The 24,465-nt window shown below is 39.7% G+C and overlaps 1 protein-coding gene across 2 annotated transcripts in view; it reads left to right on the forward strand.

Annotated features, from left to right (window-relative positions):
- SYNE1 (spectrin repeat containing nuclear envelope protein 1) overlaps nt 1-24,465 on the forward strand; it is a 475,430-nt gene that overhangs the window by 137,808 nt on the left and 313,157 nt on the right. For both annotated transcript variants that reach the window (XM_034765383.1, XM_034765382.1), the window contains exons 17-27: nt 886-1,088; nt 5,630-5,794; nt 7,976-8,128; nt 8,602-8,745; nt 10,565-10,738; nt 12,436-12,594; nt 17,550-17,714; nt 18,245-18,379; nt 22,753-22,911; nt 23,276-23,484; nt 23,773-23,881. In XM_034765383.1, coding sequence (XP_034621274.1) covers nt 886-1,088; nt 5,630-5,794; nt 7,976-8,128; nt 8,602-8,745; nt 10,565-10,738; nt 12,436-12,594; nt 17,550-17,714; nt 18,245-18,379; nt 22,753-22,911; nt 23,276-23,484; nt 23,773-23,881 — 1,775 coding nt within the window. The remainder of the gene's footprint in view (nt 1-885; nt 1,089-5,629; nt 5,795-7,975; nt 8,129-8,601; nt 8,746-10,564; nt 10,739-12,435; nt 12,595-17,549; nt 17,715-18,244; nt 18,380-22,752; nt 22,912-23,275; nt 23,485-23,772; nt 23,882-24,465) is intronic.

Raw genomic sequence — 24,465 nt, forward strand, 5'->3', positions numbered from 1 at the left:
TCTGGGTGTTGTGGTGGATCGCAACCTCAACATGAGTCAGCAATGAGATGCTGTTTCAAAAAAAGCAAATATAATTTTAAGTTGCATTAACGGAGGCAAAGCATGCAAGTCATGGGAGGTGATAGTACCGCTCTACTTGGCACTAGTTAAGCCTCAGTTGGAGTACTGTGTCCAATTTTGGTCACCACTGTCTAGAAAGGATGTAGAGAAACTGGAAAGGTTGCAGAGGCGAGTGACAAAGATGCTCAAAAGGATGGAATGCAAGCCATGTGAGCAAAGGTTGAAGGAACTAGGTATGTTTAGTTTAGAAAAGATGAGATTAAGGAGGGATGGGGACATGATAGCAGTCATTAGATACTTGAAAGGCTGCTACAAAAAGATGGAGAAAAATTGTTCTCTCTTGCCACAGAGGGCCGGACAAGAGGCAATTGATTCAAATTACAGCATAGCAGATTTAAATTAAACCTCAGGAAAAACTTCCTAACTGTAAGAACAGTAGGACAATGGAACAGACTGCCTATGGAGGTTGTGGAAGCTCCTTCACTGGAGGTTTTTCAAAAGGAGGCTGGATAGCCATCTGTCTTGGATGGTTTAGACACAACAAATCCTCCATCTTGGCAGGAGGTTAAACTAGATGACCTTGCAGTCCCTTCTAACCCCTATGGTTTTATGATTCTGTGATTAGGTTGTGCATTTCATATATGTTTAAACAAACCTACTGATGCTGAAAAGAATATAAAATAGAATTACTTAACAAGAATAATAAAAGAGATTTAATAATATTTGTAATAAAAGAAACACATGCTAAATACTTGCATAAATACTTCCAGCAGCTCCAAGACTTTAAGTTGTGTTTAAAAATTCAATATGCTTTCTGTGTCTTAGTGGAAGAAGCAGAGAATGTGATGAAATTCATGAATGAAACAACAGCCCAGTGGAGGAACCTGTCGGTAGAGGTGAGAAGTGTGAGGAGCATGTTAGAAGAAGTGATTGCTAACTGGGATCGATATAGCAGCACTGTGGCCAGTCTGCAGGCCTGGCTGGAGGATGCGGAAAAAATGCTGAATCAGCCTGAACATGCCAAAAAGGTAAGGAATATTAGCTACTTCATCCAACCCCTGCATATGGCTTTTATGACAATTCAGTAAAAGTTTTCAACCTACAGGAAACAAGTTTAAAAAAACCCATCAGTGACCAGGTAGGGAGCTGTTTGCAGAAGACTGGGGAGAAGACCTTGATGATAAGAGTTGTGGCAGGTTGAGATTTATGCATGGAATAATTCCTACCTTACTCTCTTCACTATCAGAAACCTTCACAGATGCATAGTACACTTTCTATCTGAGCATATTTGTCTTAGGTTTGTGTGTGTTCCCATCTGTGCACTCCTGTATGCATGTATAAATATGGAAAGAGAATGAGCACATTTATGATGTTATAGCGTAAAGGCTTTATTTGCATGAATTTAGGATGGCTGCATTGTTCACAAATGGCAAAACCAAGAATGTGTTGTTATGCAGCTGACTCAAAACAAGTGCCATATCACACTGCATCATTATGTGTTCTGTATATGCCACATATTTTATAGTAAAACTGGTTTAATCCCTTTTCTTCTTTGCAACAGTTTAGGAGTTTAAGTGAGATGTTTTAATAAGGTCTGCTTATACAAGCATTTATGTAGAGTAAATATGATGCTTTTACCTTTTTGTTTACCACTTAGGTTATTCTCTGAATAACCACTCTGCCTACAGCCAGTTTATCTACGTATATATGTAGTTGTTTGTCCAGCAAATTAAAAAATAAGGGTGTTTTAAAAACTATTTTAGAAATGATTTAAATAGTTCTAAAAGTTGTTCCCACTATTGTGAGCATTTATATATTTCACCATAAGGCCATCTGCCTTGGTATCATGAGTTGTGCTCTGACCTCAGAGGGGGTGAAAAATTATGACAAATACATTTTAGAAATGTCTTTAAATGACCTAAAATAGTTTTTCACACATATCAATGATAACACTACAATTTTAATGGCACAATTTTAATCTCTATTATCTTTGGGGCTACCAATAATAAATATCTCCCATTTAAAAAATATCGGACTTTAATCCTGACACTAGCTAAGGACAGAATATTGCACATTGTGGGCCACAAGCCAATTTAATTTTTTTTTTTAGAAATTCAGTACTTTGAGTTGGGGGGAAAGAAAGGAGTGTTTCTTATGTTTAAACAAAATTTGTGGCTGTAAAAGTTGTCTCAGTGGTTTGGCATCTTATAAATTGTCCTGTCAATGGTAGACTAATGGGCAAGTGAGATGGTCATACACATGATAAATGCACATGGGTGTCAGTGGTTTATACATGTGGTTTATGTTTGTGTGTATATATTGTTTAAAATTAAATATTGATATATTCTTTGTATATGAACATTTAAGTCAACATCTGTGTGTCGAGTCTGTTCTACAGTTTCACCTTAAAGCAGATTATGAACATGTGTGCTACTGATATCCATGTGATGAATTGTGTTCATTATGCAACTTTGACCATCCCATCTGCACTCTGTTCACTCCGCTAATCTGTCTTCACTGGGACTCTTTGACTGCTAGGGTTGCCAATTTTAGTTGGTCATATTCCTGGAGTTTTCATCACATGATATAATATTTAATTAAGGATTAATCTTTAATTTCTGGAGACTCCAGGGCAATTCTGGAGGGTTGGCAATCCTATTCCAAATCTCTCAGCAGCTTCAAATAGCCAGTTTAAGTAAGTAAGTAAGTAAATAAATAAATAAATACAGCACTCTGACACAGGAATATTACTCCCTTTCCCCCAGAATGTGCAATTTCTCCCTCATATTACACTGGCTCAAGAATCAGAATTGTTCCCAATTATGAGAAGATAACAGAATTTGCTTCTGGTCCTAGGTGTTTTCAAGATGCTGTACTAGACCTTAAGAGAGTGACATCATCATGTATGGCAAATCTATTTTAGGTCATTTGAGAGGCTTTTATAATTTATCAGTTATAACTTTCACTCTCACTGGGGTTTGTACAGTTCAACTAATGTTAACAAAGGCATTCTGGCTTCTAGATGGATAGAGGTAATTAAATAGCATCAGTAACATAAAGTAAAACTTACTGAAATATTTCCAAAATATTTGTTATGTAATTTATGTGTCACATATAAAATCCCCGATGCTGTGGCGTGATATTGTGGCACTCACATGGAATGACCTACATAACTCACTCTTAAGTTCATCACTCATGAGAATTATGGTGCATCCCAAATGTAGGCCATAAAATCTTCATACCACACCATAATGCGTTCACTCTCTTTTATCTCCCTGTCTGATTACAAGTTCTATATTTGCATGCTTGTTGTGTTTGCAATGCTAAAATGTAAGGGTCTTCCCTGTTTTCCATTGGTTACCCCAGTTTAAGGGATTCTACCATGAACTCATTAACCTAAATAATTTTGAAACTTGCCAGAAGTGACCATCCTTGACTCTCATATTTCTCATACAAATAATTGAAATACAACAGAACAAATTCATCACTGAACAAATCCATTTTTTTTGGTAACTCCATCAACTACCAGGAACTTTAACTAAATATAAATTTGGCCCAGTAATTTCAAAGTTGCACAAGGATGCTATTTACTGGGAAATATCTGTGATGCCCCTGCACCATGCTGTCAGGAGGAGCAGGGTTTGTCACCTGCTGAGACCTGCCTTCCAACTTAGTGGATTCCTGAGGATCTGAAGATAGCCTCAGCCATTCACAGAGAAACCCCACACACTTTCAACCCCAGCAGTCCCTCTCAGATCCCTCCCAGCACAGCTCCATTGGAGCCATGCTCCCAGGGCCTCTGACCTGGCAGTTTCATTCAAGGACCCAATAGGGATTGTGGGGGGAATCTGAAAATAGTATAGCCTGGGACGATTTTCATTTTTTTAAGTCTTCCTTTGGGTCAGGGACAATATGTGCCCCTCCCCCCAGCCTGCCCTGACTCTGCTTCCTCCTTCATGCTGAAGGGTCTCTGCAGAGAAACTTCTGCAGGGTCTGGGGTGGAAAACGGTGACTCAGAGGCATCCGGGCCCTGCTTCCCATTGTTGGAGAAGAGATTCCCACCTGGAATGAAGAACGTCTGCCTCTGCAGAGTAATTCATTCTCCCATCTCATTTCTTCTTTGACCTCTTTGCTAAGTCTGCCAACAAGAGAACTGGTCAGTGCCTGTTCTGATGGGGTTATTTTGTTGTGAACAATAGGAACAGGACTGCTGTTTTTGTTTTCCTTCTAGCATACCTGGCATGTGTACAGCAGTTTAAAAAAACAACAAGGAAATGTTTATATAATATATCTGGGATGCTGTTGGTATTTCCTGACAAATCAATATTGTTATCTTGGGCACCCGGGGAAAGCAATACTATTCTTAAACTCAAAGAAGATGGAAGATGACACCCAGTCTACTCAGAGAAGATGAAGCTTATTCACTAATATGTCTATGTACATAGTACAAGTGCTCTTTACTCATGTCTTCTTTAGGGATTTAAATAACATTGTGTTCAATTATCTGTCCAGCACATTTAAGCAATATACCTTCATTTGACATTTTCTTTGTAGCTATATGGGAGGTGTTTTAAATGTGGATAAGTTATGACATCTGCATCAATTATTGTGTTGTCACAAGACTTTCTGAAACCTTGAGATTGCGCTTTTTGGTACAGCCATGAGCAAGAGGGAATGTGTAAACGGCACCATGCCTGGAGCAGTGCTGGGAAGAATTGTACTTCAGACAGCCATTTGAAGCACAGTTCCTCCCTGGTTCCCCCTTGCTCCTGGGGCAGAATAAAGAGGAAGGTGGGGAATCATTTGTTGGGGACCTCTCACAGCAGAAAATTAACACAAACACATACATGCTCTCTCTCTCTCTCTCTCTCACACATATACACACCTCCCCTCCCCTCCACCCCAGCTCAGCTGTGCAGCCTAGAATACTGGAGTGGGACAGAACCAAGGCTCCATCCAGTCTCTTCTCCCTCCTCACTCACCCGCTCTGAGGTGAGAGTAAGCAGCCAGAAGCACTTGTTTTCCCCTCTGCTCTGAGGCCCACAATTACCTGCCCTGGGTTTACAAGGGGGATTCTTACTACTGTGCTGGCAGGAAGTCCAAGTTGCAATTCAGCCCATAGTGAATTAGTAGTTCATTGGCTTCAGATGAACAAAAGTAATCCTCAAGTGTGTATAAATTAAACAGAAATTAGATGAAGCAGTGACAATATTATAAATTAAGACTCAAATCCTTTTATCTTACTCAGGAGAGTAGTCCCATTGACCTCAGTAGTGCTACCTACTTGATTAAATTGAGAAGGCACTGATTGTTTATATCTATATTATAGATATACAATATAGAGTCCCCTCCATTAACACAGCAGGTTATCTTGATAGCTCTATTTTAAAATATTAGTTTGGAATATAAGAATTTACCAGAGTACCCAATGTTGGATGCTTCAGAGGATAATGTGCCTTGTAGGGAAAAGGTTTATCCATGTTCTTAGTTGGTGATTAGGTTTATATTTTATTGTGTAACATACTGACTTTTGCAAAATGTTTAGCAATGTTGCTTATATTGTGTTTAGGATTTTTTCCGACATTTACCTCATTGGATCCAGCAGCACACAGCCATGAATGATGCTGGTAACTTTCTTATTGAAACTTGTGATGAGACTATTTCCAGAGATCTTAAACAACAGCTGCTGCTACTAAATGGAAGATGGAGAGAGTTGTTTATGAAAGTTAAGCAAGTATGTGTTGTTATGGTTATATTTAAATAATTATTTTACCATTGCAGTGCAGCAAGGCTGCCTAAGGTTTGCACCACTAAAGCCTGCACGGACAATTTACCAGGAGTCCAAGGGCCATGTCTAATGTAAATGTATATAATATGTAAATTGTAAATCAATATATGCCACCAGAATAGTTGGTTGCATTTGTTCCTTTTTAAAAAGATGGATAGAGATGGTTTGTTCAAGTTCATCAGCAAACATACTTTGTAGCTTATCTCCATAATATTTGACCTTGACTTTTTAAAAAAATGCACATTCTCTATAGTTGAGAAATTAAAATCATTTTCAAAAAAATAGCCATTGTTTATGTAGAATCTATAGAGCCAAATTTAGCCCTAGTGTAAGTGGATTCATCTAATGCTTTTTAATGGGAGTTGCACCTACTTATCATAGGGCTAAAGCCAGTCAGCAGTAGAGGCAGCACACATTAATCAACCAATCCCATTCCCAAAGCTATTCTGACATCATTGTTGTCTTGTGCTCTACAAGGCACAGAGAACAAAAAACTTCGCTTCAGGAAAGAGACTCACCTGGTTGGAAAAGAAATGTTATTTTAAGAAGTTATTCGAAATGGCGTGAGGGAAGATGAGAGATATAACTTGTACCAAAGTATTTGACAGCTTTATATACACATTTAAAAATATCTGCATTGAAGTAATCATATGGCTAATGAATTTTTTTTATTTAATTACTTTTGACTACTCACCTGAGGCCAAATCCTGTTCTTCTTACTCTCATGAGTATTCCCATTGCTGTCAATATATCACATGAGTAAAGAGGTCAGCATTTGGCTCTTATTTTTTTAAACCTTTCAAACTGTTACTTGTAGCATAGTCACAGCTTTATTATTTACTAGTGATGGGCAGAGTAGTTTACTTTGCAAACACTAATACCCAGAGTTTGAATGCTCCCCTGCACATTTTGAGAATTCCCCATCCCTCTCCATGACCTTCTAACAATTCTCCAAAAAAAGAAGAACAGGAGTACTTGTGGCACCTTAGAGACTAACAAATTTATTAGAGCATAAGCTTTCGTGGACTACAGCCCACTTCTTCTATATGCATCCGAAGAAGTGGGCTGTAGTCCATGAAAGCTTATGCTCTAATAAATTTGTTAGTCTCTAAGGTGCCACAAGTACTCCTGTTCTTCTTTTTGCGGATACAGACTAACACGGCTGCTACTCTGAAACCTAACAATTCTCCCACTCAGTTCTTTCCAGTATATTTTGTGCCATCCAACAGTTCCTCAGTTCTTCCTTCACCCCAGCCCTCAACTAATTCCCTGACTTCTCTCTCTCTCTCTCCTCAGTCCGCCCAACCTCCCCCAATTTTGTTTGGCTGCCTCTCTCCCTGCTGAGCTGCAGATGCTGATGCATTTATATTTCCTGATGTTAATAGCTTCACAGTCAAATGCTGTCAACAATGCAGAGAATGTGAATGGACTGGCACCAGGACCTTAGTGGAGAGGCTGCCATATTTGCTGTATCATTAAAATCAGATCCCCAAAGACACTGTTAGAGGGTTGCAGTGACTGAGAATACTAGGAGACTATTTGCATTTTACCCACTGAACTGATAAACTAGCAAATCACAGTTTGAGAGAACCTAGATGCTCAGGTGGGATGTGTCCCGGTCTAGGGCCAAAACCGAGTAAAGGGTAAAATATGAAGCCTCAAAAGGAAGGCTACTGGTAGGTCAGGAGTAGTGAGTTGGGGAGTTAGGTCCACTTCAGAAACTGGAGAGAGAAAGGAGTTCTCAAAGTGATCCAAATTTTAAAATATGTTTGGGTTTTCTTTCATGGATGGAATTGAAGTGAGGGCCTTTTGGGGGATTGGAAACAAGGTTTCCCATTTCTAAAAAGAACTATGTGCTTCATTAATCAATACTAATATTTAAAAAAACAACCAACCAATGACTTGCTGGATCCTTAGCGTAAAAGATCACTAGCAAATCACACTGAATAAAAAGAAAAGAAAAATTAAACAGTTAAACCCAAGAACCTATTAGTTTCCTTATAGATTCATAGATTCTAGGACTGGAAGGGACCTTCAGAGGTCAACGAGTCCAGTCCCCTGCCCTCATGACAGCAACATTGCATATTTTGACATGTTCTCTGTGTTTTTATTTTCCATTTTTCATAGTATGCTCGGGCAGATGAATTTGACAGAATGAGGAAGGAATACTTGGATGGTGTTGCCACGTTGTCTACCTTTGCTGATGGCACTAATGGAAAAATTTCTGTGCCTGTAGAAGTGTCCTTTCTAAATGTCAAGATGTTTGTCCAAGATTTGGAGGTGAGTTTCTTCCTTCTGTCTGTCTGTCTGTCTGTCTGTCTCTCTTTTTCTCTTTTTTCTTCCCAGAAGAGAGAATTATTTAACTATTTAATTTTATGAAAGGATCAGAAGGTTATTTATTTACATAGCCATTATCAGCATTTTTATACTACAATGGTGCATTTTGTGTTTTAGGTAATCTAAAAGATTGCATTCTATGAGTGACATTTCAGGAACACATTTCTAATGCAACAAGCAGGGGTGTCACTAGATTTTCGGCTGAATGCTGAACTTTAATACAGAGCTTTGCAGATGAACTCCTCCACTTAGTATATATCAAATACATTCTGGACCTGGTCCAACACTCGTTGAAGTCAATGGAAAAAATCCCATTGATGTCAATGGGAGTTGAATCTATTGCCTACAGCTGTTGTGAGAACAAGCTAATGTGCCACATGAATTCATAACAGTACCTGTTAAAATATTTGTTGCAGGATATTAAACAGAAGGTGCCTGTGATGGAAGCTCAGTACAAGATAATTACAAGGACAGCACAGCTTGTTACAAAGGAAATTCCCCAAGAAGAAGTCAATGAAATGCTTGCAACTATGACAGGGATCAAAGCACAGATAAGCAAGGTCCTGGAATATCTTTTCTGCTGTGCAGTTTGTTTACTGTTGGACTAGTAATTAAAGATGAGCCCAAACAGGCATTTAGCCAAGTGTCACACCAACCCCAAGCTCAGGGGACTCAATAAAATGGGACCCATATCTGAACCAGGCCTTGTGTTGGTTGCTTATGATTTGTTTCACACAATGAGTTTGTATAAAGCCAAACCTACACTCTGGTTTTGACCCCTCTTTATTTCCAATGGACATGAGCTAAAACCTAAACTATTTATGTTAAACATCTCTTCTCCCCTTCCAGACCTTAGGGGGTTAGATAAAATCGGGTTTGTTTGTTTTGGGTATAACTGAAGTATTAGAGCTAATGCATAAACTTGGAAAAAATCATTGAAGTTATATATATTATAATGTTTCAGGTGTATGGATTTAGACTGAGTGCTAGCTCCCATACCAGGATGTCAGTACATATATACAATAGACCAGTGCACACTTTTCATATGCAAGTTCCTCTCCACACCAAATGCTCTGCATTAGTCAGACCTGTCCTTACAGTCAGAGAGTGTTGTATGCAGCTTTTTTCTGAAGTCATTAACACTCCTCCTGAGTTGAATAGATGGTTTTATTATATATGAGATACTCTTTCTTACCCTTCAGAGGGGTAGCCTTGTTAGTCTGAATCTGTAAAAAGCAACAGAGGGTCCTGTGGCATCTTTAAGACTAACAGAAGTATTGGGAGCATAAGCTTTTGTGGGTAAGAACCTCACTTCTTCAGATGCAAGACTAACAGAAGTATTGGGAGCATAAGCTTTCATGGGTAAGAACCTCACTTCTTCAGATGCAAGACTTGCATCTGAAGAAGTGAGGTTCTTACCCACGAAAGCTTATGCTCCCAATACTTCTGTTAGTCTTAAAGGTGCCACAGGACCCTCTGTTGTTTCTTACCTTATCATCTCTTGGAGCTTAAGCCTGAGCATGGAACCTCAGCTTGTGTCACTACCATTGCACTACTTCTAAACTGACAGGCTGTCCCCAAAAGCACACCCACACTTCTATTGTGAAAGGGTGAGTGTTTTTGTCCAACTCAAAAGAGAGCCCCACTCTGATTGCTCTATTATTGGGAAATACAGAGAAATATATAGGTGTAAAAATCCAAACAAAACACGCACACCCCAACAGCAACAACCCTTTGTCAACATTGTCTTCTTAACCAATACAATAGTTCAAACTCACCTCAATAAAGGGGATGGAATAGTGAAAGACAGAAGCTGAGTGGGAAGTAGTGATGGAGAACTGAAGAGGTACAGTGGGGAGAGATAGATGATCTTGCAAATCATATATATGCAACACTCCTGTGTAAGGGATGCAGGATTGGGCCAGAGACAATGTAGAGAATGAGAGAAAGAGAATCAAAAGAAATGGAAAAAGGAATGGGTATGTAGAAAAATTGAGAATGGAAGGATGGGATGGAAGAGAGAAGGAGGGAGTTGGAAGGGGAGGAAGAGAAATGCAGGAGAGAGACCATGAGGTAGAAGATAGCAAATAATGAACGGAGAATAAAAGATCTCCCACACAAAAGTTCAAATGCTATTCAGTGCACAGATGTTAAAATAACTGTGGGTGGAATATAGTAGCAAGAAGATATTACCAGATCCTGAAGTACTTGATATTAATGGTAATTTTTGCTTGAATAAGAACTAAAGATCAGGTCCATTTACCTTTAAAAGAGGGAGGGGGCTTATGTAAAGCAGTGTACATGGAAAGGTTATTTATTGTTTATTGCATTTCAGTAACTTTCTGTTGTAATGAGATTTTTTCTTTATGTTGCCAAAAGACTAAGGAGCGTTGTCCTGTCCTGCTCTATGAAGCTCAGCAGCTGCTGTCTCCTCTGGAAGAATTAGAAAAGCAAATTACATATTTTTATGAGTCTCTTGAGAAAGTCAATGAAATAATTTCTGCCCTAGATCCTGAAGTGCAACCTGCAGCTGTTTTTAAACAAAACCACCAGGTAAGTTTTAAAAAAAAAACACCCAAAACCCTATCTGGAAAATATAAGAGACTCCCTGTAAGCATTTATGCAACACATTAGATTGTTAGGACTCTGGATTGCAGCAGCAAGAATTGAGGAGCAATTCTTAATTGAGTGGCAATTTCTTAATCTTCATTTAATAATATTTAAACACTTTCTTTGGGCTACAGATGCCAGCTCTACAATTCACCTCTGCCCACCAACTTTCCCACAAACTCACATAAACTGAAAGTGGATTTCTCTTTATATGGGCCCTGTTTCATCTCTCACTGAAATCAGTGGGAGACTTTCTTTTGATTTCAACGGAAACTACATCAGGCCCCTATACAATTGCACACAGCATCAGTGAACACTGGGATTTCCTTGAGAATGCTTAGGAACTCCCATTGATTTTCATGGACATTGGTGGGCTTCCCATGTGTTTGACAAGAGTTTTCTTTGAAGTCATTGGGGGTGGGGAGATATAATGTAATGGAGCCTTAAATTTCCACCTGTCCTGCAGGAAGAAATGCAGGAACTCAGTGTTAGACAATGGAAGGACATATTGGATCCAGAAGAAAATGTCTTGCATCTGTAATGTAAGGCTGGAATGTTAAAGGGCTGTTTAGAATCAAGTACAAGGAGATAATATTGTTAGCAAAATAATGGACTTAGTGCAGTATATGAAAGAACAGTTAGAAATTATTTTATAATTGCAATGATTATGGAGATGTGAGCCACACTTCAGTCAGGGAGGGCCTGTGCTCCACCAGTGACTTGAAGCTACGTCTTTGTTTTTGGAAGAAAAATAATATTGGGCTGCTGAGCTTGACTGTGCATGTGAGCCAGTCCAGCCTTGATCTAAACTCCCTCACTGTCCTGAACAAATCCTGTCCTGTCTGAGCATAGACACCAAATGAAACAGGTGTCAGAGCTGCAGAATGAGGAGAGTGCATTATCATGGAGTCTCCAGCTTTTAGATTACCATAGCCCAGACTTCGTAATTTAAGTAAATGGCTTATTTCTTCTAAAAGGATTTACCAACCATGGAACTGAGATCCATGACAGTCTGCCAGATTATACAGAGGCTGCTGATTTCTGCTGAGTAGATCATGGAATAGATAGTTCATTAAATAGTAAAGGGACACACTGTGCTTTCCTCTCATGAGAATTAATGAAATTTTTCTTCTTATTTGTGTAGTTGTAGTTACTGATTCTCTTGTCTAATGATTTGTTGTGGTCATTTAAATTCCAATAACGGGACTGATAGACGGCAAGGACCATATGTGTAAGCATTTTAGCTAGCTACGGAGAGTTGTCACTCTTTTATCTACTCACTGAATAAATGAAGGCATCTGTTTTGCAATCGATACTGTGGGTACAGATATTAATAATACCCAAATCAAGAGTAAATGACAGAATCACACAGCCAGAAAAGACCTTGGCATTTTGTGAAACTACCCGGATGGATCCTGTCCTGCAAGCTGTATGATTGAATCCCTGTGGATGGGGCTGAGACCCCTGGAAAAAGTTTGCAGGATCTATATTATTCTCTCTAATGTCTTGTTTAAATTGTTCTTAATGGAGCCTGACCACTTCCATTTTCTTATTGCCACAAATGGCCCCTCTAGGTTTTTTTCTTGAACTTTTCCTTCCTTTGTTTCTGGCCAGAACAGAATTGTGTTTCTTTCTTTCAGGATTTGATAGCATACCAAGAAAACTGCAAGAAAGCTCTGTCCCTGATTGAGAGAAACAGTCAGGGCATTCTGAAGTTTGTGGCTTCGAGTAAGGTGTTACAACATTTCAATCCATTGATGCTTCAGAAGAAGGTCACAGAGATCCAGGTTGCTTTTCAGGTAGTTTTGTTGCTTCTTAGTATATTTTTGAGAATTTCTTAGAGTATGTCTACACAGCAAAGAAAAACCTGCGGCTGGACTGTGCCAGCTGACTCAGACTCCTGGAGCTCGGGCTGCAGGGGTGTTTCATTGCTTTGTAGACTTCTGGGCTCGGGCTGGAACCTGAGCTCTGGAACCCTCCAACCTCACAGGGTCCTAGAGCCCAGGCTCCAGCCCAAGCCCCGACATCTACATAGCAGTGAAACAACATTGCAGCCTGAGCTCTGCGAGCCTGAGTCTGCTGACATGGGCCAGCCACAGGGGTCTAGTTGCTGTGTATACATACATACCCTTAGTATGCACTTGTTACTGTGTTCTCTTTGCTTTCTATCAGTCTTCAGCTGTTGCCACAGGGAGCACAAGAAGTTTCCTTTGTTTTTCTCTTCTCCTGACACCCACATACTCTTTAAACCAAACACGGAGCTTATCTGTATTATAAAACTTGCACTGATGTAACTAAATTACTTTAAAATCTAATATACTTTTAATACTTTAATACAAGATACTTATACACAGCCACAGATGCTCATTCTCATTGAAATCTTTCCCTTACTCCCATCTGTACCAACAGTGCCATGATGCAGTGGGATAATTCCCCTTTTTTAGAATTTGAAGTCGCAGTAGAAATAAAGACTAGATCAGTGGGAGGGGAGAAGATACTTCACAAAGCTCTGTGAATTGAGACTCTCAGGTTTTCACAGTGTCCTGTGCTCAGGGAGCTTGGGGTCTGCTTCTCCATGTAATGACCTAGAGGTGTCAGAAGTCCTCTGCACCCCTCTGATAACCTGAGATCAACAGAGAAATCCCACAGATTTCAGGCCATCTGTTCACGGGGTTTGAAGATCCACACATAGGGACTGCCCTTCTGTGTTACTGCCCAGACCTCTCTATCAACATGTGTTATCCCGGCTCTCATTGGCAACCATCTGTTCATGCACCCCACCCCACTCAAGGAATGGAGCATGGCGATCTTTGCAAAACTCAGTTTGCTGGGTTTGTTTTTCCACTGGAAATAAATCACAGTTACAGTTGGTTTATATAGTACTCCACATTTAGTGCCAAAATCAGTCTCACTTACTCACTTGAATTAGTATTTTACTCTGTCAATAGTTTCATTGATATTTTCTGGACTATTTGAGTAGTAAAGTACTTAATCAACTTTAGTAAGTGTAACAAAGTCTGGCACATAATTATCCAGTATGGTTTTAGGGTCAGATTTTCCAAATGTTGGTTTCAACGACACTCCTTTTAATGTACTATTCAATATAAGGGTGGCATAATTGGACTCTTAATTACTCTATGAAATGTAGTGTCTTGAATTTTAAGCTACACTGAAGTGCTGATTGTCTAAATCAGGGGTTCTTAAACTGGGGGTCAGGACTCCTCAGGGGGTTGCGAGGTTATTACATGGGGGCTTGCAAGCTGTCAGCCTCCACCCCAAACCCCACTTCGCCTCCAGCATTTATAATCGTGTTAAATATTTCAAAAAGTGGTTTTAATTTATAAGGGGAGTCACACTCAGAGGCTTACTATGTGAAAAGGGTCACCAGTACAAAAGTTTGAGAACCACTTGTCTAAATGCTATCATTGAGTGTTTCTGAACATCTGGATTCTTAGTGAAGATCTGTAGATGTCATTTTATGACTTATCATTTTAAAAGTGTTAAAAGGCAGGTTGATGGAGCTTGATAAGTAGCTCATGTTATACATTATTCCAATCTTATAAGAGTGAGTAGGTAGTTTTATCTCAGTTTACATTTGAAGTAGAACTTGCGCTGTCAGCCACCCAGCTGGCAAATTTGCGGTGGAGTCCTAATATTGGGGGATCTGCAATTTCTGCAATATTGCAAATTAAGTGCAGCCTTAAGGAGGAGTAAACATTTTGCAACTGATTTAATCAGATGGACTTTTTTGGACAATACAAGGCTGCTGATGCAGTACACAGGAAAGTGTTGCCCTGTATTTAATTATAAGCCGGCGATCATTTCTATAGCAATAATTACCTTTCCCACCTTCCGGTTCAGTATATCGTATCCTGTCATTACAGCAAGCAGTTATGCCGTGCTTATTCCGCTGGTGAAAAATGGATTGGTAGTTATTGCCAAAGGATGGTAGTGTTCCGAAACGAAAGGCAGAAACTGAAATGGCTAAAGTCATTACAGACAAAAAATCTGCAAAAACAAGAAAATATGATGAAGCATATTTACATTTTGGTTTCACTTCCATTGCTGTTAGCAGAGAAATCAGGCCTCAAATGTGTAGTGTATGCAGTAACTTTAGCAAACAATAGCCTGAAGCCAACAAAATTAAGATGCCATTTAGAAACAAAACATGGAATCTGGTAGGAAAGAACAGAGATTTTTTCGAAAGAAAGCTACAAGAAATTAACCAACAAAAAAACACAGTGAAAAATGTGGTATCCACCCCTGCAAGTGATTTAAAAGCATCGTATCCAGTTGCATACCACATTGCCAAGAATAAAAAGCCTTATGCAATTAGGGAAAAACTGATTCTCCCAGCAGCAATTGACGTTGGCAGGACTAGGAATGGTGACAGTGTGGCAGAGAAGTTAAAAATGATCCTGCTGTCAGACAACACAGTCAGCTGCCAAATCTTTGACATGTCAGAAAATATAATGGCACAGCTGATCTCTCGATTGCAAACCAGTTTATTTGAAATCCAGTTGGATGAAGCAACGCATATATCCAAAGCTCATTTAATTGCTTACGTTTGGTACTCTCACGGAACATCAATATTGGGAGATTTTTTTTGTTCTGGAAGCCAATTAAGATTCATGCAACTGAATCTGAACTGTTTAACTTTTTAAATGACTTTCTAACTTCTCACGAGTTGAAGTGGGAAGCCTGCATGGAACTCTGCATGGATAGAGCCCCTTCTGAGTCTGAAGGTAGGGCAGGTTTAAAGGCCAAAGTGTTTGAAATTGTGCCACATATTTTGTGGACTCATTGTGTGATACACTGCAAAGCCCTTGCAAGTCGAAACACGGATCACGTACTTATAGTTCTGCTGTTAAAATCGTGAACTTTATCAAGACACAGCCCACAAAGGTACTTCTCTTTGCAATGCTTTTTGCAGAAATGGAAGTGGAGCATGATGCTTTGTTGTTTCACATGGAAGTCAGTTGGCTATCAGTGGGAAAGTGTTGCAACGTGTTTATGAACTGCGAAACGAAATTTGACTTTTTCTGGTGGATTTGAATTTCACCAGTGCAGAGACACTGTGTAATCCCTGCTGGCTTGTGCTTTTGGCTTACCTTGCTGATATTTTTTGATAAAATGAATTCTTTTTGCATTGTCTTTTTGCAAGGAGCAGAAAGTACAATTTTTTACTTGCAGAACAAAATATCGGCATTCAAGAGAAAACTAGATCTCTGGAAAACAAAAATCAGAACTGGTTTAAGCATTCCAGTTCTGTTGTTAACTGATGTTATCGACGAAACAGAATCTGAACTATTCAGTGTTGTGGAGCCAATTGAGAATCACTTGATTTCTCTCAGAGCCAGTTTTGTAGCTGAAGCAGTGACCTTGTCCCATCTCTCAAATGACATTCAGGACAAACTGATTGAACTTCAGAGTGATAGCACCCTGGACAGTCAATTTAAAAAAAATTCTTTAGGGGATTTTTGGTTGAAAGTTTGCTCATAATATCCTGCTTTGTCAAAGTGTGTGATCGAAGCCCTTTTATTGTTTGGTTCATCTTATTTGTGTGAGATCAGATTCTCTGTGTTGGCTATGCTAAAGACAAAGTACCATCTGAGATTGGAAGTGGAGGACAACCTCAGAATGTCAGTTTCAAAAAAAATCCTTACAAATTGATAAACTGTCCACAGAGAAACAGGCACACCCTTCACATTAAAGTATCGGTGTATTTGTAATTTAATTAAAGTTGTGCTAAGATCTCTGTTAGGTTTATGAATAGGCTATCAAGCATACTTTTGCATGTGTCTATTTTTGTCTGGGTTGGGGGAGGACACAACCAAAAATTGTAATTCAGAGTGGGGTCTCTGCTCCAAAAGTTTGAAAACCACTGTTCTTTAAAGTGTCTATGGTAAGCAGGGGTTGTTGCCATTGTTGATATCTTCAGGCTTCTTGCTGCAAGAGAAGTGCAGCTAGGTACGCTATAGAAAAGTTTTTTTGATTGTTGGTTTTCTGTGGGGGCTTATTGCTTTGAGCCCTTTGCGTGTTTTTTATGCAACTTGGTGAATAAGAGAACTTGTGTATTTGAACTCTAGAAACATTAGATAACACAAACACAATATATTCTCCATTCTCTTCTTCTCATCAGTAAGTATTGTTCCTCTCATTTTGCAGATTAGGAAACTAAGGCAAAAAAGTTAAGTGATTTGACAAAGACCACAGAAGGATTGAGTGTTAGAGTTGGGATTAAACCGTAAGAGTGACTGCCTTTCACAGTCAGATGCAGGCAGCTAGATGGAAATAAGTTTTTTGCCAACCTCCATTGGTTTAGGCCCCTCAAAAATCAAGAGACCTGTAGTTCATGGGTCTCAAATGCCAAACCAGGGTGTCTCTGATAGGAGGGGACCATGAATAACTTGTGATCTTTAGAAAAATCCCAGTGACAAACTTCCTACAGTACCAGCCAGTTTACATTTCAAGACTTGCTTCGCATAAAAAAGGTCTAAAAAAGGTCACAATGATAGGTCATATGGAAATTCCCCAGATTCATTACATTAGTTTTATTTTATTTTAATGGGAGAATGAGATTAACATGGACATTTATAGGTACCAGAGGAGAAGCTGTGAACACCATAAACCCACGGGGCAGCAGGAAACATTTTAATGAAGGACTGTGGATAGTATAGTTAATAAAGATCATAATTCAGAAAATAATCTGGGGAAAAAATACAAGATCATTTTTTCTTCACTTGTAATTTAGGATATGGTCAAGAAGACTGGTGACTGGAGAAAAAATGTAGAAGCAAATAGCCGTTTGATGAAAAAATTTGAGGAGTCCAGGGCAGAACTAGAGAAAGTGCTACAGATTGCCAATGGATGCCTAGAAGAAAAAGGAAATCCTGAAGAACTTCTCAGGAAACATACTGTGAGTAGATTCTCTGACATTCATTGCAGTCACTATGTAGGCTTTAACAATAGACATATGTTACACTAGTACAAAGTCTATTTAATCTTATAAATGACATGGAATCTGATGTTAGAATGATACTGTTCAGGAGGATGTAGTGGCAAGAAAAAACATAGGAGTTCTTATTAAGTAAATGAGCTCATTGGTAATATTACTACTTTTATTCTTCTTTAAAAATACTGTTTCAGTGCAGAATCCTATGTGTATAAGCTACCAACTCTGTACAGTTGCTGAAATGTACAAGAGTTAGTTGATGCTCTACTTTAGAAATTATTCAGGAATATCTCCTGCTAACTCCTCCAACTTCCTGCTAAATATTGTACCATTTCTTAACTTGAATTCAGTCTTTTTAATGCAGCTATCTTCCAAACTTGCAGAGAGCTTGTATGTGGTAGTATAAAATATGTAATTCTGAACTTCATTCCTGCTGCTTTCCATAGCAATAGCATTAAGCAACTTAATCTTCTAACCTTTACTTTCAATATCAGGAGTTTTTCAGCCAGTTGGACCAAAGAGTGCTTAATGCCTTCCTGAAAGCTTGTGATGAACTTACTGACATCCTTCCTGAGCAAGAACAACACAGCCTGCAGGAAGCTGTTAGGAAACTCCATAAGCAGTGGAAGGTTAGTATTTAAATTGGAACTCTGGAATTGTAAACTGAATAGCTCCAGAGGCCCAACTGTCCAAGCAATATGTTGTGGATGGAAACTGGGGACATCTTGTCCCTCTTCTTCCTTTTTCCTCTTTCTGAATAAGAGAAAAAGACCCATTGACTGTAAAATCAAATACAATTACACAAAACTATGTTAAAAGAATATTATTACAGTTGCAAAGTTGAGCATTCAAAAGTAATGGAAATGCCAGAATTAAGCTTGCCAGTGCAAGTTTAATTTGGTCCCCCTGTGCATATGCATTATGATACAGTCATTAATTACGTGGTCACATACTACTTTTTCCATAGGATGCCTGTATCATTCAGAACACAGGATGGACAGTGTTCACTTAAATAGCAGCTATTCAATATTTTCTTTTCCCCTCATTGTTTAGTGTGTGGCTCTAGACCTTAGTTATTGTACTATTCAAACACAGACAGAATTATTAATTTCTTCATGGGCATTCTTGTGTCACCCATCACTATAGTATCTGAGTGCTTCGTAGACATTAATGAGTTAATCTTCACAATACCTCTGTGAGGTGAGGGAAGTTATCCCCATTAGAGAAATGGGGAACTGAGGCACAACTGAGGATTAGGTCAAACATATTGCTCAATTTGAAACACTGAGGACTTGATTTTTCAGAGTATTTAGTAGTATATTGCTTTATATCTTTATATATTTGAACACAGTTCCCATTGTCTTCATTTGCACCTGTGAGTACTTAGCACTTCTGCAAATCAAACCCAAGTTGGGCACCCAGAGAATGAGGAACACACAGCTAGTGACCACCTGTGAAGAATTTAGTGTAAGTGAGTTGCCCACTGTCATATAGAAACTTGGTGGCCAGTTTTCCAGGGCAACATTCAGCTTCCTAAATCATGAGACCCACCTTTCTCTTCCTGCAATCCTCTGCCTCATTCACTACACACCTTCCAACTTCTGAAACAAATGAGATAGGTGTCCTACAGATGACAATCTCCTTTGCTATGCAGCCCTGATTCATCTCCCAGAGCAGGTCCATCCTGTGCACTGAATGATGCAAGGGTCATGTGGAAAACACAGTATGTGGTCATGTATTTAAGGACTGTATCATAATGTATACACACAGTGGGGTTAAAGTAAGATTTCTAAGACATATTTAATTCTGGCACTTTCTACTTTTGAGTACTTGACTTTGTTCTTTTAATGTAGATTTTTGTGTGTAATTTCCTAGTGTTTTTTAAAAAAGCAAACTGAAAAAAAAAATTCCATCATGTGGCATCGTGTTGACACCCACATGGATCATCAGCAGAGTTGGAACCTTTAGATTCCACCACACAATCCTCTGCTACTTGAGCTAATGGACTAACTGATAGCAATAGTAGGTTATCCTCCTCTATATGGACCAGCACAACAGGGGGAAGAGACACACATTTTGTCAGTGGGTTTCACAGATATTTCCTGACAGAAGAAGAATGGTGAGACCCAGGAATCTTGGGCTCCATTTCAGGTTCAGGAGGGATGTGTGTTTTAGTGGGTAGAGACTCTTCTGCCTGTTTCCTCCCTAGCTTGATCCCTTCCAACTTCTTCTTGTTCCAGTCCTATCTCTTTCCCTTCCCTGACTCCTCATCACAATCTCATTCTCCTCACCTACCCAATCTCCACTCCTCAGATTTCTAATCTCAGTCCCAGTCTCCGTTCCCACCCAGTTGTAGTCTACCCCACTGGAATACCAGTCCCAGTCTCCCTCCCCCCGTGTCCATGATTCGGTCTCCTTTCCCTGTTATTTCCAGTTCTTTCCCCAGGTTTTTAGTGCCAGTTTCCTTGCCTAGCCAGTACCAGTTTCCCCCTCTTGACTCCTCATTGAAGTCGTCCTCTTCCCCCAGCCTCCAGTCACCCCCTGCCCACATTCCCCCTCGCCATTGGCTCCCAGTCTCAGTCTCCCTCCCTCCCTGAGCTCCAATTTCAGTGTCTCTTAACCAGCCATCTCCTTGTCCCAGTTCTCCCCTTACATCCTAGCTTCTTGTTAGATGTGTCTCCCCTCCACTCAACCTTCTTCCCACTGCCCAGCCAGTCCCAGTCTCTTCCCAGGGTCCTCATCCAATCTCAGTCTTTCCACTCCATCTATTTGCTCCCAGTCTCACATCCCGCATTTCCAGTCTCCTTGCTGAACCCGTCCCAACTCTCATTTCTAATGCCCAGACTTTGTTTTTTCCCTAGTATCATTCTTGGAAATGGCTGAACTGTTTTGGCTGAAATTAAAAAAAAAAACCCACCATCAGCCTGAGACAGACATCTCACATGGAAAATTTCAGCCAGAACAGTTAAAGTCTGGAAAAGTTGAAAGCAGCTGAAAACTGAGTTTTATAATGGGAAGTGTCGAGCAATAAGAGGTGGTACCAGTGCTGCTACTAGTGCTGCCTTTAATATCACCTAATCTTTTCATGCTTTACACTGAAGCAGAGCTGCCTGTAGTTACTGTAGTAACACTAATAAAACAGATTTTTAATAGATTAGGCTTTCAGTTTAAACAGTTTAAACAGTGCTTACTGCCAAAGACTAAAGTGACTGAGCAAAGACTGATAATAAGTCACGGAATAATTTTATTATACGTTATGGGCCAAGTTTTCAAATAGTCCTCTCAGAATATGCCTACAGAATATTCAGGTTCAACATCTGGGGAAGCACAAAGCTCTCCATTTGAGTTCATCTTGCATACATCATTGGGGGAGCTAAGTATCTAGAGTGGGGTTTTCAAAAGCATGCAGCATTGGCGTAATTCTCTGGGAATGTTACCATTGACTGCAATGCAAGCAATATTAGGCCAACACTGGCCATTTTGGAAAATCCTGCCCCTAATAAGTCACATTTTGTGTGAGCCTGTGGCTTTTTATATACACAAAAGCAGGTGCCCTTGGGGGGCTGTTGCTAATGTAGCCACACTACTATTATCTTCATTATCATTCTAGGTAGCACCTAGAATACCGTGCCATGGCAGGTAAATAGTATAATGGCTAACGAGGGTCAGGCTGGAGAATCTTGCCTACATGCTCGGGGTTTTACTGATCGCCATATTTGGGGTCGGGAAGGAATTTTCCTCCAGGGTGAATTGGCAGAGGCCCTGGAGGTTTTTCGCCTTCCTCCGCAGCATAGGGCAGGGATCGCTAGCAGGAGGATTCTCTGCTAATTGAAGTCTCTAAACCACAGGATTTGGGGACTTCAACAGCAGAGTCAAGGGAAAGGGTGAGGACGGCTTTCTGGCCTGCATCATGCAGGGGGTCAGACCAGATGATCATAATGGTCCCTTCTGACCTTAAAGTCTATGAGTCTATGAGTCTATGAGAAGCCCCAGTCATAGATCAGAACCTCACTGTGCTAGGCACTGTACACACTATTGTGAAAACAACAAGGAGTCCTTGTGGCACCTTAGAGACTAACACATTTATTTGGGCATAAGCTTTCGTGGGCTGGACCCCACTTCATCAGATGCATGGAGTGGAAAATACAGGAGCAGCTATAAATACATGAAAAGATGTGAGTTGCCTTACCAAGTGTGAGGTCAGTCTAACGAGACAAATCAATTAACAGCAGGATACCAAGGAGGAAAATAACTTTTGAAGTGGTAATGAGAGTGGCCCATTTCAGACAGTTGACAAGAAGGTGTGAGTAACAGTAGGGAGAAATTAGTATTGGGGATTTTAGGTTTAGGTTTTGTAATGACTCAACCACTCCCAGTCTTTATTCAGGCCTAATCTGATGGTGTCCAGTTTGCAAATTAATTCCAGTTCCACAGCTTCATGTTGGAGTCTGTTTTTTAAGTTTTTTTGTTGGAGAATTGCCACTTTGAGGTCTGTTATTGACCAGAGAGATTGAAGTGTTCTCCTACTGATTTTTGAATGTTATGATTCCTGATGTCAGATTTGTGTCCATTTATTCTTTTGCATAGAGACTGTCCACATACCATTAAGTGCCTGCAATACCCCTCTGCAATGTACATTGGCCAAACTGGACAGTCTTATGCCCAAATAAATCTGTTAGTCTCTAAGGTACCACCTCATTGTTTTTGCTCATACAGACTAACATGGCTACCACTCTGAAACCTGTCAATATTGTGAAAGAAGGTACCTGTCCTAAAGAGCTTGTGATCTAAGTATATAACTAATAATTCTGTGTAATAGATTTATTTGATTTCCCTTCATACATGAATGCTGAAAAACATTTGTTCTGTGTGTGTTATAGCATGTATGTGATTTCTGTTGCACTTTAAAAATTGTTCTATAATTCTCATTTAGTAGCCTTACATTGGATGAATGAGAATCATGCTTGCTTTCTGTTTTTGTTTTTTTCCCTATTGAGTATAGGATCTCCAGGCAGAAGCCCCATATCATTTGGTCCATCTGAAGATTGAAGTGGAGAAAAGCAAACTCCTAGGCACAGTGGAAGAGTGTAGATCTGAACTTGCTAGAGAGAACAAGCTGGTATCCAGCAAGGGCAGTGAAAAGATCATCAAAGAGCACAAGGTATGCACCATGTGCCACCAAGTGGATATGTGTGTAAATGCATTCAAATACAAAGGATATAAAAACCAAGGTCTCATTGACCACAATCAAGTTACTCCAGATTCACACTAATGCAATTCTATTGATTTCAGCGATGTGAAACTGGTGTAACATGGCAGTAAATTGGACCCCTGGATGGAGGTTCTATAAGTTCTCTGAACAACTTTTAAGTGTATTAAGATTTGAAACTTGAAAGGAAAGGTGAATTTGATTTACTTTTGTACTGATATGCAAAAGCTGGGAGCCTACTTAATTTGATATAAAAAATAAATGTGATTTGTGGCTTTGCCAGTTTGTATTATTGTTGCTTTTTCCCCCTTTTCAGTTTTTCTTCAGTGATAAGGGACCCTATCAGTTGTGTGAGAAAAGGCTGCAGCGGATTGAAGAACTGTGCCTAAAACTCCCAGAATGGGATCAACTTAAGACTACATCAGAAAGCAGCCAAGAAACCCTCAAGGAACTTAAATCCCAGATTGATAGCACCTATGTGAAGCTAAAAGAGAATCCTGACAAATGGAAGGAGTACAATAATAGGTACTAGTTCTGTTGTTAGCTGGGTATGACAGAACCTTGGTCAGAACAATTAGTATATGTGCTCTTCTTTAAAACTTCCAGTCATAGAAAAATACAATTCAAGGAATAGTAAATGCTTTTTTTGTTCACAAACAGAAAACTCTATTTTATATAGTAGGTCCAAAATAATCTGTTTTTCTTCTTGTTGTTGTTTTTTATTTAAGCTAATAATTATCTGCTGTGGCTTGATAAAGGCTAGTTTACAGCTAACTTTTAACTTGTTTTCTGTTGTGTGGTCTTTGATTTCAGAATTTCTGAATTAGCAAGTTGGATTTCATCAAAGGAAAGTGAGCTAAAGAAGATGAAGCATGATGTCAATGATACTGCCAAATACAAACAATTTAAAACAGCCACGGAGGTTAGTTCTTAGCTTATATTCAACTAAAGGAGAGTGATTTCTTCCCTGGACTTCAACGATGTTCCCCAGTTCAACTGCACAGAGTCAGCACCTAGGGCCTATACAAAAAGAGAAGCTGGAGGCAGGGTCCATCTCACCACCTACCTTCACATCAGTGAGCAGACCTGGCTGGCAACACAGAGGCATCGCGTTTAAGGCCAGAAGAGACAACCAGAATATCTAGTCTGACCTCCTATATATCACAGCAACACCACCCAGCACCTGCACACTAAACCCAACAATCAAAATTAGACCAAAGTGTTACAGCCCCCAGAAGACTAAACTGTAGTTTGCCACAAGCAGAGAATAGGAGGGACCAAGATGCACTAATGCCCAAGACCCCTGCAATGGCAGGGAATATAGTGAGGCATACCCCAATGATCCTGGAGAGTTAACCACACCCCATACTGGGACAACCCCCCAAAGGTCACTGCCAATCTGATCTAGGAGAAAAATCCTTCCCAACCCCACATATGGCCATCAGTTGGACCCTGAGCATGTGAACAAGAATCAGCCAGCCTGAAAGAGAGAAAGTTGGGCACCAC

This window comes from Trachemys scripta, chromosome 3 (genome assembly GCF_013100865.1).
Source record: "Trachemys scripta elegans isolate TJP31775 chromosome 3, CAS_Tse_1.0, whole genome shotgun sequence".
NCBI lineage: Eukaryota > Metazoa > Chordata > Testudines > Emydidae > Trachemys > Trachemys scripta.